The 17,564-nt window shown below is 43.9% G+C and overlaps 1 protein-coding gene across 4 annotated transcripts in view; it reads right to left on the reverse strand.

Moving 5' to 3' along the window:
• Positions 1-17,564, reverse strand: part of ADGRG6 (adhesion G protein-coupled receptor G6) — a 606,009-nt gene that overhangs the window by 194,376 nt on the left and 394,069 nt on the right. For 3 of the 4 annotated variants that reach the window (XM_069606809.1, XM_069606808.1, XM_069606812.1), the window contains exon 6: positions 10,388-10,480. The exons of the other annotated variant lie outside the window; for it this stretch is intronic. In XM_069606809.1, coding sequence (XP_069462910.1) covers positions 10,388-10,480 — 93 coding nt within the window. The remainder of the gene's footprint in view (positions 1-10,387; positions 10,481-17,564) is intronic. 4 annotated transcript variants of the gene reach the window in all.

A 17,564-nucleotide genomic window follows, 5' to 3' on the forward strand; every position in this document is an offset into this window, starting at 1 on the left:
TGCTGTGCTATATAAGAACACACTTTGTTATTATAGTCACATATCCTTGGACCATCAGTCTTGGATGTCACAATGAATGAATCCATACATAACCAAATAATACATTGATTCAGTCCTTAACTATTTAATTGTGAGTTTATGAGAAAATAGGAACCTGCCCACCTGTATTAACCTAATCGATGGGCCTCATTCGTTAGTCCTGTGTAAGTCTCAATTTTGGGCCGAAGCCTAACCAGGGTTTTCAATTTCTGCTGGGTTTTGGGAGGAGACGATAGTCTGAGAGTCTCTAAATGAATATAATGAGTGGTTTGCCTTACTCTCAAATCTAGCTGCCTTCCAGCCATACTCTGTGGGATCTGCTGGGAGGCAATGGCTCCTTGGAGGGCGTGACCTTAGGTTTGGTGTTTAGACATAGAACTGAGCACTTCTTTCCCAAACTGGGTGCATGTTCTTCAACTGCCACCTGGACAACACTTCTCACAGAAAGCATGCGAATGACCCTCATAATGTCTGCTCACCTCAGGTCAGGGACACATTGCTTTGGGAAATGCCTTTCAAGCATGATAGCACCTGTTGGCATATGGAGCCCCTTACATGCTTCATCAATAACGAATTCAACATGCAAAACATTCTAAAATGGATGCCATGAAATCCTTTCTGGTAGGACTCGTTCCCTCACAAACAGTGAAGACAGTGAAAGCGTCCCCTGGTGCTGACAGTGTACAGGGGCACAGCACAACTATCTCTCTTACACAGCACTGAAGGCGCTAAAACAAACAGAACTAAAGCGATATTTCCTGTCTGATATGTACATGTACAAAAGAACAGAGATCCATTGAAAGACTTGAGGAAGAACTTCTCACTCCCTGGGAATTCCATTGTCTAGAGTTCCTTCACACATTGTCGTTCAGTGTGTGCTGTGAACAATTCAACATTCTGCCTGTCGTTATGGTCATGAGATCAAACAGGCATTGGTGCTAGGCCTGGACATGCCTGTGCTCTCACAGAGACCCTAAACTGCATGCACCTGTCATGTTGCAAGCTTGTGCCTGCATATTCATTTCTGTGTAACTGCATGTAATGGTGAGGAGGGAACACGCATGCACAGCTTCAGCAAGCAGTTAATAATAACAATAGCATGTATTTAGCAGAGCTCCATGTCGGATTTCTCCTGCTACTAAGTGCTGTATTCACAGGTGCTATTATTAACCAATTTAACGATACTCGCTTTATCGACCAAGGAAGGATGAAGGGTTGAGTGGCAATTGGTATTGCTGGAATTCGAAGTTATAACCAGGAAGTGAGTGCTTAACTGTCTGATTTATTCTGCCAGCTCCAATAGTAAAGGCTCAACCGGTGAGGCCCATCTGTGCCAGTTTGGACACGCCGCACAGGCTATAGAACTGTGTGCTTTGACAGTGGTTGATTGGAAGGAAACCTCAAGTTTTAAAGTTACACTTAAAGAGTAAGGGTTCAAATGCCACAATCAGGATATTATTATATGGTTTGCATATAGCCCTTGATAGCCAATTCCTCTTGCGTGTATGCGCTGTAATAGCTGGCATCATTACCCATTTTAAGGGTACTAAACAAATCGAGCTGGGATAATTGCCAAGCATGCAGTGATCCTAGCAAAGAATCCCTTTCAGGGTTGGTCACCAGGGATCGGGGATCGCAGCATGCTTCTAGAATATCACCATATTCTCGCTGACGTCCCTGACGCCCCACACAAATGCTATCTCCCATCTTGCGCATGCACCCTGCACAGCATTGATGGCTGGTTATTTGTTTAATTGGAGGGCGTAAACGATTACCTCAATATTTGTAGTGACCGAGCACAGCGAGGGAGCCCGAGCCAACCAAGGGTGGTTCGGGTAGGGCGGGGGTGGGGGAGTTCCCCCTGAGATATTTCTTTTAAAGTTTGGTGAAAATTGTACATTTTCAGCACACTTTCTGTGAAAATGTGGCTAAAAAGGCCCAGTTTGCAATGGGTTTTGTAGGGTAACAATATATAAATCTAACAAACGCAACAAGCCACTAACATTGCAGAGGAGCAGTTTCCAACTCCTTTTCATTACACCTTTGCCAATAATAGTTGCCAAAATAAAAAGCATGTCAATGCTGGCTGTGTACCAACATATGCCACCTTACCAAACATGAACCTAATCCTATTGGTTTTACCAGGACAAAATGCCACGTAGCAGTAAAGAAATATGTCCAGAGTGGACCCACCAATGTGTGCCAGTACCACGTAGGATCACTCATCATGCCGCCTTCTCCCTTGGTGCCCAGTACAAAATGCCATGCCACAGTAAATAAATATGTCCACTCGAGACCTCCAATGTGGGCCAGTACCACTTAGTAACACTTATGCTGTCTTCACCCTTAATATAATACTCTTTATAAAATGGCATAATCACAGTAAACGAGTGTCCACATAGGACCCACCAATGTAGGTCAGTACCATGTAGGCACGATCATTATGCTGTCTTTAACCCTGCATTGAAATTTTTGCTGGGTATAAACTTGATGTCCAGTAAAAAAAAGCCATGGCAAAATAAAAGCTGCAATCCCTCTCCTCACCCCCCTTGCATCCCGTTATCCTCCCCAGTCAGATTCCTGCTCCCATGCACTGGCGCACATGCATCACCATTCACACAGCATCATTCATTCCTCATTCCCTCGCACATTGACAAACACGCATCAGCATTCATACAGCATTCATTTTACATTTACTCTCACATTCACACACGGAATAGTATTCATATGACAGTCATTCTTCATTCACTCTCGCTTTCAACTGCGCTGTGCACCCACGCAGCAGTCATAGGCTCTCTCATTCGCACATGTACCCAAACAACATACATTCTCTCATTCATGCACCCGTTTCCAAACTCAACCTCTTGCAGGCATGCACACACAAGTAATTTGTTTAAAATGTTCTTACCTGCATCCTTGCTCCAGTTTCCAGTCCTCTCAGCCTTGCGATGAGCATCTTCCAGTTACCATGCAACAGGAACCAGGAAGCAGACATTGCATCCTGGCTCCTGCATACACGCACGTGCAGTGAGGTGCAAGAGCGTCACTTTGCGCATTTGGGCCTGCAGTATCCCAGCATATATCCCTAAAGGGTGGCACAAAGACTGATATGCAAATGGATATTTCCCTTCTGTGAAAGGTAGAGTGAGCTTAAGTGTGGCTGCGGACTCTCAAAGTGGGTACCTTCACGAAGAACATCTCATTTAGCCATGTTCGTTCTCGCAGAGGGGCGCCTATGGACTATTTTTTTATTGTTTGAGGGACATAGGTTTATTCACCCTAGGTTTTCTAGGGTCATCCAGATGTGGACCCCTTGCTCACTCTGCTCAGAGAGGCACAGCTCCACCTCACTGATGAGGCCCAACAAGGCTGAAACACGTGTATGGGGTTGCTGTTGGTACTCTTGTTCAGAAGAGATTTGTCCATGCCACGGACTGTGGGCAGGACAAAGACTGATATGCAAATGTTCATTTCCCTTCTGTGAAAGGTACAGTGAGCTAAAGTGTGGCTGCGGACGCTCGAGTGGGTACCTTCCCAAAGAACGGGTAATTTAGCTGTGTGCGTTCTCGCAGAGGGGCGCCTATGAACTATTTTTTGATTATTTGAGGGACTTAGGTTTAGTCACCCTAAGTTTCCTAGGGTCATCCAGACATGGACCCCTTGCTCACTGTGCTAAGAGAGGCACAGCTCCACCTCAGTGATGAGGCCCAACAAGGCTGAAACGCGTGTATGGGGTTGCTGTTGGTACTCTTATTCAGAAGGGAATTGCCATAGCATTTTGGTGCTGGACTGCCCATGTGGCCGGGACAAAGACTGATATGCAAATGTTTTTTTTCCCTCTGTGAAAGGTACAGTGTGGCTGCGGACTCTGGAGTGGGTACCTTCCCAAAGAACATGTCATTTAGCCGTGTGCGTTCTCGCAGAGGGGCGCCTATGAACTATTTTTTGATTATTTGAGGGACTTAGGTTTAGTCACCCTAAGTTTCCTAGGGTCATCCAGACATGGACCCCTTGCTCACTGTGCTAAGAGAGGCACAGCTCCACCTCAGTGATGAGGCCCAACAAGGCTGAAACGCGTGTATGGGGTTGCTGTTGGTACTCTTATTCAGAAGGGAATTGCCATAGCATTTTGGTGCTGGACTGCCCATGTGGCCGGGACAAAGACTGATATGCAAATGTTTATTTCCCTCTGTGAAAGGTACAGTGTGGCTGTGGACTCTGGAGTGGGTACCTTCCCAAAGAACAGGTCATTTAGCCGTGTGCGTTTCCCGCAGAGGGGTGCCTATGGACTATTTTTTGAATGTATATCCCTAAAGGGCCACTCAAAGCAAGGGAAGCAAAGCACCCACAGTCATTCATGGCTTCTTGGGCATCTATGTTGTGGTACTACTGAACTGTCAAAGGGAAAACACATTTGCCTTTTATAGTTTAAGCCAGCCCAGGAGCGCTCCCACAGCTACAGAAAGTAGCCGGTAGACTGTTCTGTGTTTACACTGGGCTGGCTCGGCACCTCCACAATAGCTGATGTAACTGCCGGGTCGCTGCCCCTTTGCCCATTATGCATGAGACACCACTGGTGCACACCTTCCCACACAACAGTCCACTGGCAGGATCATTCATGAAGTACAATAAGGCAACACAAATGATGTTGTCAGTTTTAGTGTGGTGGATCTGAGGTTGTAGAGAGTGCCATGTACAGCAGAATTTCCAGCCATCTACACTCTGCAGATCCTGCTGCAAAGTGCCTGCATGCCCATGGCAACTCGCCTCTACCTGACAAATGAGGCTGTAAGCATCTTCATAATTTGGTAGGTGAACACACACTGCTATGAGAATCCAGGATCAGACTGTATAGGCAGCAAGTATCCATCCGGGGGTTGTCACACTCTAGTCTTTTACCTCTGTCCATGCCTATGACTATGGGCCTGATTCACAGAACGTTTTCCTATGGGATTGTGCCATTATAAAATGCTTCCATGAATCAGGCCCTATGTTTGCTGCAGGTACTTTCAGCTGAGCAAATACATCAAGGATAGCTTCTTTGAGTACTGTTTATGCAGGATCGACACTGCGGCTTGGTTCCTGTCACATTAACCACTCAGCATTCCACACTCTCTATTAACAAAAAGCTGAAGCTGGACTTCAGGCCGGAACACCTTCCTACCCCCTCACTGGAGATGTCTTGCTGTTTTCAGAAAAGGAAAAGAGCCCAGTTTAAGAAACAAACCTCTCATGGTACAGTGTCTGTCATGGTGAGATGCCATTTCACTTTCGAATTATACATCTTTGCTCCTCTAATATCTTCCATCTCCCATCAAGCACAAGCACCATGCGCACCACCCGCACCTTCCACTTCCAGGATCCTTTGTGAGGCACAATACGGCCACACACATTCTGCTGTCAGTTCACTGCATCAGCTTGCGGTGGTACGGAGTTCATGGGGGTTCGTCATTCATCTGCTCTCTACATCTTGATTGGTTGGCCTACACTTTTCTGTTCTAGTATTATTCAACAACCTACCTGCAGGAATCCAATCCATACAGCATCATGTATGGGTCAGGAAAGAGCTGACAATGGCTTTTATCCAACCCCATTGGATAAGTGCTTTTTCTCACACTTCCCAGTCTCCTGTGCTAAGTGACCATTTTTGCTGTCATTGGGCCTCATTATGAGTATGCCGGTCCGGTAACAACAGTGCCGGTAAGCTATACTCGGCACACCCTGAGTTCTGCGTGCGAGTGCCTTTCTGCCCACAAGGTCTGCCCTGGTGGGTGGAAAGGCACCCGCTCGCAGACGTTGACGGATCCACACAGTGCCGGTGCATCCGTCCTCCCCGTTCCCATTCAGTCCTAATGCCGCAGTGACTCTGCATTGCCAGGCACTGGAAAAAACACAACTCTGGCGGCAGCCGTGCCGTTTTTACCACTGGGGTCGTAATGACCCCCATTATGTACTATGCGCAGAGATTGTCCGGAACCATGTAACAATTTAACTTGCATTTTCCTAATCTGTCTTTGATTATTCCGTAGTTCTTGTTTGAGTAATTCTTTTAGTAGTATTCTTAATAGCTAAATTGTTGTACTTTTCTCAATCCATCATCAGCCCTTGCTATTTATTGTTTCAAGTACTTTAATTGAATTACTTATTTAACCTTACCCTGATCCCTTCTGCATGGATGCCTTGAACTCGGCTCCCTACTGGAAAATTGAAGACTCCATTGTTTGCTTGATGCGTTACTGTTGAAGTTTTGGGGATAGGTTCTCATTCAAGGACACAACTCAACTTTACCTGTCCATGATCTAAATGTTGAAAAACATCTCCCACAGGGAAAATGACCCGACAGGGTTGTTGCATAAGAAACAACTCATGTCTTCCAATGATCACTTTGAAGAGAATAACATTTGTGTTCTTAATCTCTTTCTGTTACTTTTTTTTCGAAATTTGATGGAGATCTATATGTTGCGTAGAGTCCAGTGGAGACCAGATTACAGGGTGAGATGAGTGAGATGGGGAGTGTGGGTGAGAATGGATAGAGTTAGTTGCTTAATTATAGATATTTACAACCATGCTAACAGTGAGATGAAGTGATGAGCTCTGAAAAACATCATATTTTGGTCAAGCGTCCAGGCCACCATTGCTCCCCAGTTCAACCATTCAGCCACGAGGCAACAGCACCAGCTGGTACAGTACTGAGTCAGTATCAGAATTCTAGTGGCGACGATTGGCTAGGGAAATGTGTACCTGCACTGGATCACCAGGGCACCAAAGACATCTATGTCCTGTGCGGGTAAGTCAATGACAGCTAACAAGGCCTCCACACTTCATAAGGCTGATTTATTGAGGATCACACTTAATCAGTGAAGGGAACTGAATAGACTCACAGGCAACCGAATCAGCTCTGAACTTGAAAAATAGAAGAGCAGTCTATCCTAGCACAGGCGTACTTAACAAGAATGCAAGCAGAGGTTTCGAGGCAAGTGTTGACTAAGGGATATGTGGGTTTTGTGCTGTCAAGGTAAGACTGCATTTAGCATGTATGTGTTGCACATCTATGGGTATATTGAATATGCTATAGCTTAATTTCCACCAGTGGGAGCAAAGTGTTCAGATGGGTCCTCGCTTGAGTCGCACCACACGTTCTGTCAGGAGTGAGGAGAGAACCGATGGGCAGGAATTCGGTGGCATAGTTGTCTTGGGAAGATAGCTCAGGGGCAACATGCTCGCCTTGGAAACAAGATGACACGGAGCACCACAGGTTCGATCCTCGGGTCCGCACTTAGAAACCTCTGGGTATTAAGCGTGTTATGAATAATCTATCATATCATAATGACAGGGACGTCATTAGTGGGGGAAATGGTCTTACAGTGCAAACACTAGACTCCCCTCGTAACTCATATACTTGTATTCGTTTCTTTGAGATTTCGTCAAAAGTCGATGTGACGTCCCTCAGTGTAATGTATTTGGGTCATACGTCATGCAATGCTATTTATTGTGATGTCATCAGGCGGTCAAGTCAAGGTACGTCACTTCTCCCGCATTGTTGATTTTGTTACAATGACACCAGTATGCTAGCAGTGGACTTTAGCTGGACATTGCTGCAGAGATGTACGCAATAGCACTGTTTAAAAATATTGTGTTATTGTTTGTGAATAACATGAGTAAACTACCACACATAACATGACCTGATGACTAGCTGATGGATTGCTTATGCACACGTCACTTTCACCACTCTACCTCACACAGGTGATTCAAAAGCTACTGGATCAGGCATATCAATCAGGCGCGTAAATCATGTGTAAGGCTTACGGTTTTATGGTATTTATTTTTCTGCCATTTCCGTCTGTATGTATTTATATTTATTTTTGGGTCTTTTTTTCTGTATTTAGTCACATTTATATTTTGTCATATAACAAAATAATTTGCACCCAGTATTTTTCTGCATTATTCTAATAAAAAATGCATTTATCACAGCACACATGCATCCATAGAGAAAAGAAATGCAAGCTTCATTTTTTTCCATAACAACAAATGGTTGCTCCGGTGACTGCTTCTGCCTTAAAATATATGCTGTCAGCAATTTGCAGAACATAAATGCTATTTGTATGCAACGTTTACACTCTCCATGCTGCCAATCTGCAATGTGATTGGCCTGCGATGTATGATTGATATCATAGAGGACCAGACAGAAAGACATGTTTACGTTTTTTTCCATTTTTATAAATAAATACAGACAGAAAGCAGATTGATTTCCATCTGTATTTAAGTGTAAAAATCAGTAAAAACTGAAAACTGGAAGCCTTAATCATATGCCAGTGATTTTTTTTGATGTTTACAAATATTCCATCAAAATGACTGGGATCCTGTGTAAGGTCATTTCTACTCTGGGGAGGAAGTTAGACGTCATCTCTACTCGTGTCCCAGAGGATGAAAAGCTGTCTTTTGCCTTTCCACTCTATAGTTTCAGAAGTCTTTTGTTTACAGGTCTGCATCCTGTGCAAACCTCTGGTGGCCGAGGGCAAAGTGCATTCTGAAAGCCGATATGCAACACACACCCAGTGCATTGGCTTCCTGTCCAGAGAATGGAGCATTCCTTGGTCCTTTGAGGAGCCAGCCAGATGTCTGCTATGCGGGAGAGCCTTCTAGGGCAACCGGCCTTGGATAAGCACTCTGGTTTTTCCTTACCACCAGCTCCTTGAGCAAATGATTAGGCTAAAGACAGGGCAATGGAATAAGGCCTAGAAGCAGCGCATGCTAGTTGCCAAATTCTGTAGAATAAGGTAACACGTGCACGGCAAAGCAAGGTGTGGTGCCATCAGAGCACATTGAGCAAATGGGAAGCAACTTTGGGCTTGGGAGAAATTTAGGACAATCCTACCAAAAAATGGTTAACTGAATGACACAGTACTTTGCCTCTGGTGAACAGCTACTAAAACCTGGTTTAAATACTAAAAGCAAGTGTTTGTTCTTTGAAAGTACAAAAAAGCAAAGCGACTGTAAAAGAAATTCAGCACAATAATAATTAAAGTTTGCGTGTACCAAGGAGGCATATGGTGCATACCTTCAGTCAAACAACGCCATTTTAGAGGGGCCTACAGATTGTTATATCAGTTACCAAATATTAGGGTGACCAAACGTCCAGGTTTTCCTGTGACAGTCCGGGGAAATCACCTGACGTCCCCAGGTCCCGGAAGTTTTTTATTTCACAAACCCCTTCTGGGGTTTTGCCTACGATCCCTTTTTGTGCCGGGACCCAATTTCGAAATCACAAAATCGGGTCCCAGCGCAACTCTTCCTGTGAAAATGGGGGCGTGAAATGCTTTTCACGCCCCCATTTCTTCCTCCTTCCCCTCCAGGCGCGCTCCTCCAATGAGAGGAGTGTGCCTATTAGCACTCCCCCTTCCCGCCCCCCTGCAACGGGCCAGCGACATGGAAGTAGCACTAAAGTTTTACTTTAGTCCTACTTCTATTTCCATGGCCCGTCCCTGGTTTTAGTTTTTAAAATCTGGTCACCCTACCAAATATTGACAAAGACAGCGCCTCCCGATGATTTGTTGAGATGACACTGGTAAATTCACATTTGCATAAGTAGAGCAACATAGCCCAATGGCAGGACATCCCTCGTTTCTTGGTTGCAGTGCATTGACGACAACTGAAAATGGATGCAAATACAATGTGCACGGTACTCATCTGTTCCCCGTTAAGGGACATTTTGCTTTGCCCCAGCATTCTGTTTTAAGAACAGACTGTACACACCAATTAGTACTTTGAAATCCACTTGCATTTCCACCCTTGACATGGAGCGAGCATTGCATGTTCCATAGCTGCACAAAACCACTTGAAGTGTAGCAGAATGTAGCGATGGATGGTAGTTTTCTCTACCTAACCCTGCTGTGGTTATATGTGATTTTACCAACCACAATGACAGGGCGGTAAATTTCATCATGGACAAAATAAAGAAAAACACCACATTTTATTTATTTTTAAATTGGGGGGGGTCACCCCGAACCCCCCCTGTTTCTTTACGCTTATAACACCACCCCAACCCCATCTCGACCCATTTTAACCCCTTCACCCCACTACCCTTTATTTATTTAATTAATGTTAGCAGTGTTTTTCGGTATTATGGTCCACTCTGAAATTTAACACTCTGTAATGTTTTAAATATATTGACTGGATACCCCCTGCTGTTCCCTCATTTTACATTAGTGCCGCCTCTTAAACAACTCTTCACAGCGTTGCCATCTCCAGGAACCTGTCACACGCTTTATGGTGTCATGCACATCAAACACAATCAATATGCCTACCAGATAACATATAAGGTAAAACGTAGGACATGATGGTCTCTTACCATTCACGGGGGTGCCTGTTGTATTAGTAGGAGGCATGTTAGTGGTGGTAGCAGGTGACGAAGGAGAGGTTACTGGAGGAAAACGAGTGGTTGCTGGCAACAAAGACAAGAAATAGGTAAACTTGCAAGGAAATATAGTCAATGTAGGAATTAATGCAGAATATAGCAACAGAACGCATGCTGGGAAACATGCAGAGTCACAGTAATAGGAACGCAGGAAGCATGTGTGTGAGCAATGCTGGGTCGCAGAGGGAGCAGTCCCCGGGCTGCCAATCACTGGCTAGTGGGTGAGAAGTTCATGGTGGACTTAATCATTATACATGTGGAAATGGTGCATAACCGCTCATAAATGACCATCAAACCCTTATTGCCAATGGTTCTAGTTTTCCTCTTACCATAAGTTCTCGTCTTTCAAATACACCATGGGACTTTTTTCTTTGTTCTTCCTCTAACCTTTGATTAATTAAATGGATATCTAAATATGTTTATCTCACTTTGATGACGTTCTTCTAAATGTACCTTTGACCATCCGGAAGCAACACCAATCGTATTCATTTCCGCCAAACCTCACGATCTCTTGCACCCAATCAACATGATATCATTGCCCTTATATGAAGCACTGAGAGGTGAACCTTCTTGCAAATATAATTCAAAATAACATGAGCACACAGTCCAGCAGTCAAACTTATTTTTGTTGCAAATGGAGCACTCTGCTTGAAAATTCTCGGCGGATGTGATCTGCAAGGCCCTTCGCAGCGGTAGTGACGGGAAACAGAAATACCCAAGGGTAGTTTAGCACTCTACGTCAACAACTCGCAGGAACAAGTTCTCTTTATTTCAGGGCCCTCCTATAGAAAAGGTATCATTCAGTTAACCACACCTGCAAATCTCAAAGTCTGCACCAGCCTTCTCCTTCCAGGCCAGCTGAAGGAGAACCTGACAGTCGAGCATGGCCGCTATCCGAACTGTATGAAAACCTGACGCTCTGGATAAATACCACCTGATTCCAGTGCGGAAAGAAAGGAGACCAGTGACCTCAAGAGCAAGCCTTCTCATGATCCAGGGATCATGCATGAGCCAGGCGTTCAGCAAGGTCCATGAAGATGGGGAGGCTAGGTGGACACCAGACAATGTTAAATCCTATACCTTTAACTGTAACTCCTTTCCCAAACATGTGGGATTCTTGATGCTGCTGCTGAAGGGTGATGCAATCCCAAACACGAAATTGAGAATATTGTATTTATTTTATTTTATTTTATTTTTTTCCATTTGTAGAGCGCTCTACAGCCCACGGGCATTGAGGCGCTTAAAACGGATCGTAAGAAGGCATATTTAAGGGTTACAAAAAGCCGCCCAGCAAGTATTCTTGAAATTACATGTTACAGAACACATTGGTAGATACATTAGCAGAAAACATCCAGACTGTTAGGATGTACATGTAGGGCCTGCAGGTTTACACAAAGAGCTTGGTTTTGATGGCCTTACGAAAGGCACCATGGGATTCAATTAGCCTAAGGTGTGGTGGTAAGGCGTTCCAGTGGGTGGCAGCCATGGTGGGGAAGCTGGTGCCACCAGCACGTGCTTTGTTAGTTTTTGGAACAGTAATCATGTTGGCATATGCTGTTCTGGCTGGCCTGGTGGTGCAGGGTTTGGCGATCCTTTGGACAAGGTAAGGTGGGACCATGTCATGGAGGCATTTGTGCGTCAGGGCAAGGGTTTTGAATATGATTCTGTCCTTGACTGGGAGCCAGTGGACTTGTTTTCTGAGACCTGAGATATGGTCCTTGCGTGAAGTACTCTATATATATATATATATATATATATATATATATATATATATATATATATATATATATATATATATATATATAAGCAACAAGGGAGATTATTCTTGGTTAAAAACTAGAATGGTGAGGGCAAGGGAATGCAGAGGATACTAGCTGTTAGCTATGCAACCAAGCCGTAGAAGACTTATTTCACTTTCTAATGTTTTGCGCAGCTTACACAGATATTGGGGAAAGCACTCTACTCCCTGTTTTAAGGCATCCACATTTTGTTCAATGTCGTCCTGCATTATACTATCTTCTTTGGGAGAGTCCGTCATGTGTTGCATGGGGTTTTCTGTCTTATTTGAGAAGAGGTATCAAAGTCAGAAAATCATATGTGGATGATTCTCTTCCTGCTCTAGATGTCAATTGAAGGTTTTTAACGTTTTAAGAAGGCCAGTTTTATAGTTTGCATCATTTGGAAAAGTTTTTTTTTTTCTAGTTGTATTTTATTACTTTTTGATGTATTTGGTATCATGTATTTTATTATATTGATCTGAATCACATGTATGCTAAGAATTGTTGTATATCATTTGATTGATTTTTTTTTCTCCTGAAGAACAGAATATGACCATGACAAGCCAATGTCTGATGACAGTTCTAGTTTAACCAATTTGACATTACGGTGGATTGACCCTTGCCCCGTGGAATGCTGCACCCAGGAAAACCAGCTCTGAAGCCTGTATCTGAGCTCTTCTTTAAAGCCCTGAAATTTAACATGTGTCTTTTTCTTGCTGTTTGAGGCATTAAACAAATAGTTTCATGTGTACAGGGGATAGCTCTATGCAAGGAAATTAGTGTTTTTACTGATGTACGTGTCAGTGTCCTTGTGACCCAAATCTCTCTGTGCCGTATGTATAACACAGACCAGGAACGTCATTTGGGAGTCACCAGAGGTCGCAGCAGTTACAACCCCTGGGGACTCCTTGCGAACCAACATTTTGTTTTTTTTTTATACAGAAGCTCCTGGTGTAGAGGGTGTATTACCCAAATTGACCTTTTACAGTTGACCTTTTGCACAATTGACCTAATTATAGTGGTCCTAATTGACCTTCTGCACAATTGACCTTTATATTATTTTAGTTATTTTATATATGTATTGGGTTGGTTTTGGATTATAAATAACATAAGGGGATTGGGTGGGGAGTTGCAGGGGGTTTGGATTGGGTGGGAGGGTTGTGGGGGGTTTCATCCCACATATATGTACTAATTGAGCTTTTAAATTAGGTCAATTCTCCTGAGGTCAATTCTCCCGAGGTCAATTGTGAAAAGGTCAATTAGTGTACAACCGTAGAGGGTGCCCCCATGGTGCAGGGGCCCCCGCCACACCAGGTCTGTTAGGTCCTTGGACCAGTCCTCAACCATCAGGGTGAAGGATGGGCCGGGGTAGGTGCTCAGTAGGGGTTGGCGTTGGAGCTGACCATGACATGTTGCACATGTTACATGCCACTTTCAGCTCAAACCCCTTCTCCCTTCGGCTTCCTTGCAGCTCACATACAGGAATCGGGAAGTTCTTGCAGCTTCCTCGTTGCTGTTGGTCAGCAGCAAGGAGGAGACGAGGGTGGCCTGGAAAGACGGACCGAAGCTGGAAGAAAATAGTAAGAAGCCTTTTAAAAGAAAATATTATGTGTATTTTCCATGCATGAAGTGCGTGTCAGATGTATGTATGTGAATGGTGGATGAATGAGAAGTAGTGTGATGTGTTTTTGAATGTTCTGGGTGGGTGGGTGTGTGCCTGTGTAGAGAATGCACTGAGTGGATGTAAGAGAAGGTTTGAGTGACTGGTGGGTGAATGAATATGAATGTGATTTTGTGTTTTTGAATGTTCTGGGTGGGTGTGTGCCTGTGTAGAGAACGCACTGAGTGGATGTAACAGAAGGTGTGAGTGAGTGACTGGCGGGTGAATGAGTATGAATGTGATGGTCTGTGTTTGAATGTTCTGGGTGGGCGTTTGGTGTTTGCCTATGTAGTGAATGCAGTGTGAATGAATGTGAGAGGGGGTGTATGGGTGAGTGACCGGTGGGTGAGACTGGGGATCACTGGAGTATTTTCACCACACCGTTTATTGACTTTGCATGTTTTACTGGTATTTTCGGGAAGATCCAAGTTCATATGTGTCATTACCTGGCTTCACTGGCATTTTGGTGTAGTCAGTCTAGCCATTGCATGCTGTCACATGACATTTATTACTCAGCATCTTTAAAAAAGCAAGCATGATAAGTAGTGTGACCTCGCTAGCCTGATGTTTTGGTGTTGCGGCCTGTATATTTTTTTACTGTTGCATGACCTTTTATTACTTTGGCATCTATGATGACTCAATCATGATAAGTGTTTTTATGGGTCTAGACTAGCTTACATTGGAACCAGTTTGGACATGTTTTCATATTGTGACATCTCACTTTTAACGAAATGAAACAGAGCATGTTCTTACATAGGAGTACTGGCATATATTGGTAGAGCCAATTTTGTGCCTAGTGCCAATAATGATACTATAAAAAAAAACCTCTTAAAGAGAACATGACTATGGTCTTATATGGGAATACTAGCATATATTGGTGGAGCCAACATGGAAATATATGGGCACAGCCAGCATCCAAATGTTTTTTATGCTGCCATATATTGCAGGGACTGGCATGATAATGCATTGGTGACTTGCATCTATTGTACTTTGTTTCATGATTTTCCCTACACCCTACAAAACCAATTGTTGTCCTTTTACCCAAATTGTTGGCCTTTTACCCACGTTTTCACAGAAGGTATGCTGTGTAATGAACCATTTGAACCCATTATTGAAAACATTTCATCAGGGGAGGGAGAAGAATCACCCTGATCCCCCCAAACATGTTTTAGCTGGTCCTGGCCCAATCGCTAGGCTCGATCGCAATCACAAACTTGTGGCAAATATTTAAACCCTCCAAAAAAAACAACTCACCAGCCACCAGTGGTGGATGGTATATTTGCAGGCCATGCACTGCCCCCTTCTTTCTACGGTTAGTGAAACATTTAAGCTTTGATTAAAAAAAACATATTTACTTCTTTCACTTGCAGTAGTGCATGCCCCAGCAGCGGCATAATCATCATGGACATCGCGCACACATGGTGGTCCGGACCAGCCCGGGGTGTGGCGTGCAGTGTGCTTTGTTAAGGAGCTTGGGGGGGGCCTCCACAGCGTGGCTTGCAGGGGGCTGCCCAATTTTGTGCTATGCCATTGAGCACCACTGGGTCTGACAAAGGGGTTGTGTGCAGTGCAGACCTTGCAGTCTGCCACTGAGTCCCCGTGAGAGAAGCAACTCAGGGGTGTTTTCAATTTAAAATAACTGTGTGGTGCCACGGATTTATGTGTGCAGCAATGATATTACATTAAATGGTGGGGGCTTTTTAAGTCCTGTGGCACCCAGTATTATGCTTAGATAATAATAACTATGATGGGTCTTGGGTATATTGAAAGGATCTTTCCCAGGTATTACACTCCAGCAAAGATAACATTATCAGCTGTATGGCTCTGTGTGAATGCAGACCAGTCTAATAGGTTTCTTCTATCGTAGTGGTAACTGACTCATAGATACATTCATAACCAGGGATTTTTGATGAAAGTAAATCCTGGTAAATCAATGGTCAGTGCTTTTTGGCTAGTTTAATACAACAAGGCCATGGATAACTAGTACTTCTGTGTCCATTCATCTATAGAGGTTTCATACACCCGCTGTAGCCTGCGTTAGAGATTTTGTCTACCCTGTTACAAGTACTGCATTATGTATGTTTTACATATAGACCCCACGTCGAATTTGGAAATTGACATTCCCCAAATGTGTGATTGTGGACAAACCATGCCTCCCTCCAGTGCTTCGGTTCTTATATCTGGCTGAAATTAAAGCACCTGGAAACACGGGTGCTAGACGCATCTCAAAAATCAGAAGGTTATTTGCCATCACATACTGTGATGTCACTTGGGGACGGGATCTCATGATATCACTGTGAAGTCATTAGGGGGTTAAGGGTTGTGTGATGTCACTTCCGCTACCCCTGGCATTATGGCCAACCCCCGAACGCACAATTGCTCCTCTGAATGAGATTAGTGTATTCCCACTGGCGAAGAGTCTCAGACTTTTAAAGGAAAGAGTCAACCCATGAACTGCAGATATTCCTGAGTCACTTACTGACACTTTTCCCTGTCCCCCTCCAACTTCATTAATAGCTTCCCCAAGAGGAATTAGCACCTAAATAGTTGATCAGCTGATCATACCTTTCCTCAAGAAACTCTCTCTTAAATCAGCATATTATATCAACCATAGACGCATTGCATGTCTTTCCAAACCTTGAAGATTCTAAAAAACCTAATCACCCCCCACCCCTAGTTACAACACTTAATCGAGACACACAGCATTATAGACAAGTGCCAATCTGGATTCCGGCACCACCACATCAGGGATTCAGCACTCTTAGATGACATCCTGGAAATAGTGGACGATGCTCCATTCTCATGCTCATGCTACTCTTCCTCTAGGCTTCATCCAGTAGAGTAAACCACAACATTCTAATCCATTGCTTGCAATGTGTAGGTTTTTGAGCCCTCTCTCTGATTGTTCTCATCCTTCCTCTCTGATACAGAACAAAACGGAAGACTTGGAAACCTCCCTTCAGACCCAGAGTAGTATCATATGCAGTTACACAAAGATCGCCCCCTTTCTTCAACAGTTAAATTTGACCCTTAAGGGACATTCTGTATCAGCATCCACTCCAACACAACCATGCAGAAGTAAACCTGTTTTGGATCAGCAACCAATCGTAACCTTCTCAAATATCATTCTGTTCGACTTCATTTATTTCCCAAGGCCAAAATATCTCTTAAGCAGGACTTGCTTGACCATGGAGGAAATGCGCCTCTGAAAGTCATCTAAAAATGATTTGGTGTTTAATGGGATGCTGATTTGGGCCTCATTCTCCATGAGACTGGCGTGGGTGAGAACTTCTAACAATCAATTTAATTAAGAAAAGTAATGCTACTGTGACGAATCAACCTCTGGGGCACCAGTGGTCCAGGGATGAATTTCGGTTTCCAAATAATCAATCAGCCCCACACCTTAGTACACCAGAAGGGATACGAACAGATTGGAAACACAAGTAAATTATACAACTCCTTGTCCAATTTTGGTAATGTGGATGGAACAACAGGCTTATCTCTGCAAGGTTGTGGATCGTTGGTTAGTTGAAACACAGCGAAAATACAATTATTACCCAATGATAAAAGGGATTGTCCAGTCAAGGTTGTATACAAATCTCTGCTTTATTATTATACAACTGACAGTTTTAGCACACTACAAAATACAACCCACCCTGTAAAGGATTGCAGA

This window comes from Ambystoma mexicanum, chromosome 4p (assembly GCF_040938575.1).
Source record: "Ambystoma mexicanum isolate Mex_15411 chromosome 4p, UKY_AmexF1_1, whole genome shotgun sequence".
Lineage (NCBI taxonomy): Eukaryota > Metazoa > Chordata > Amphibia > Caudata > Ambystomatidae > Ambystoma > Ambystoma mexicanum.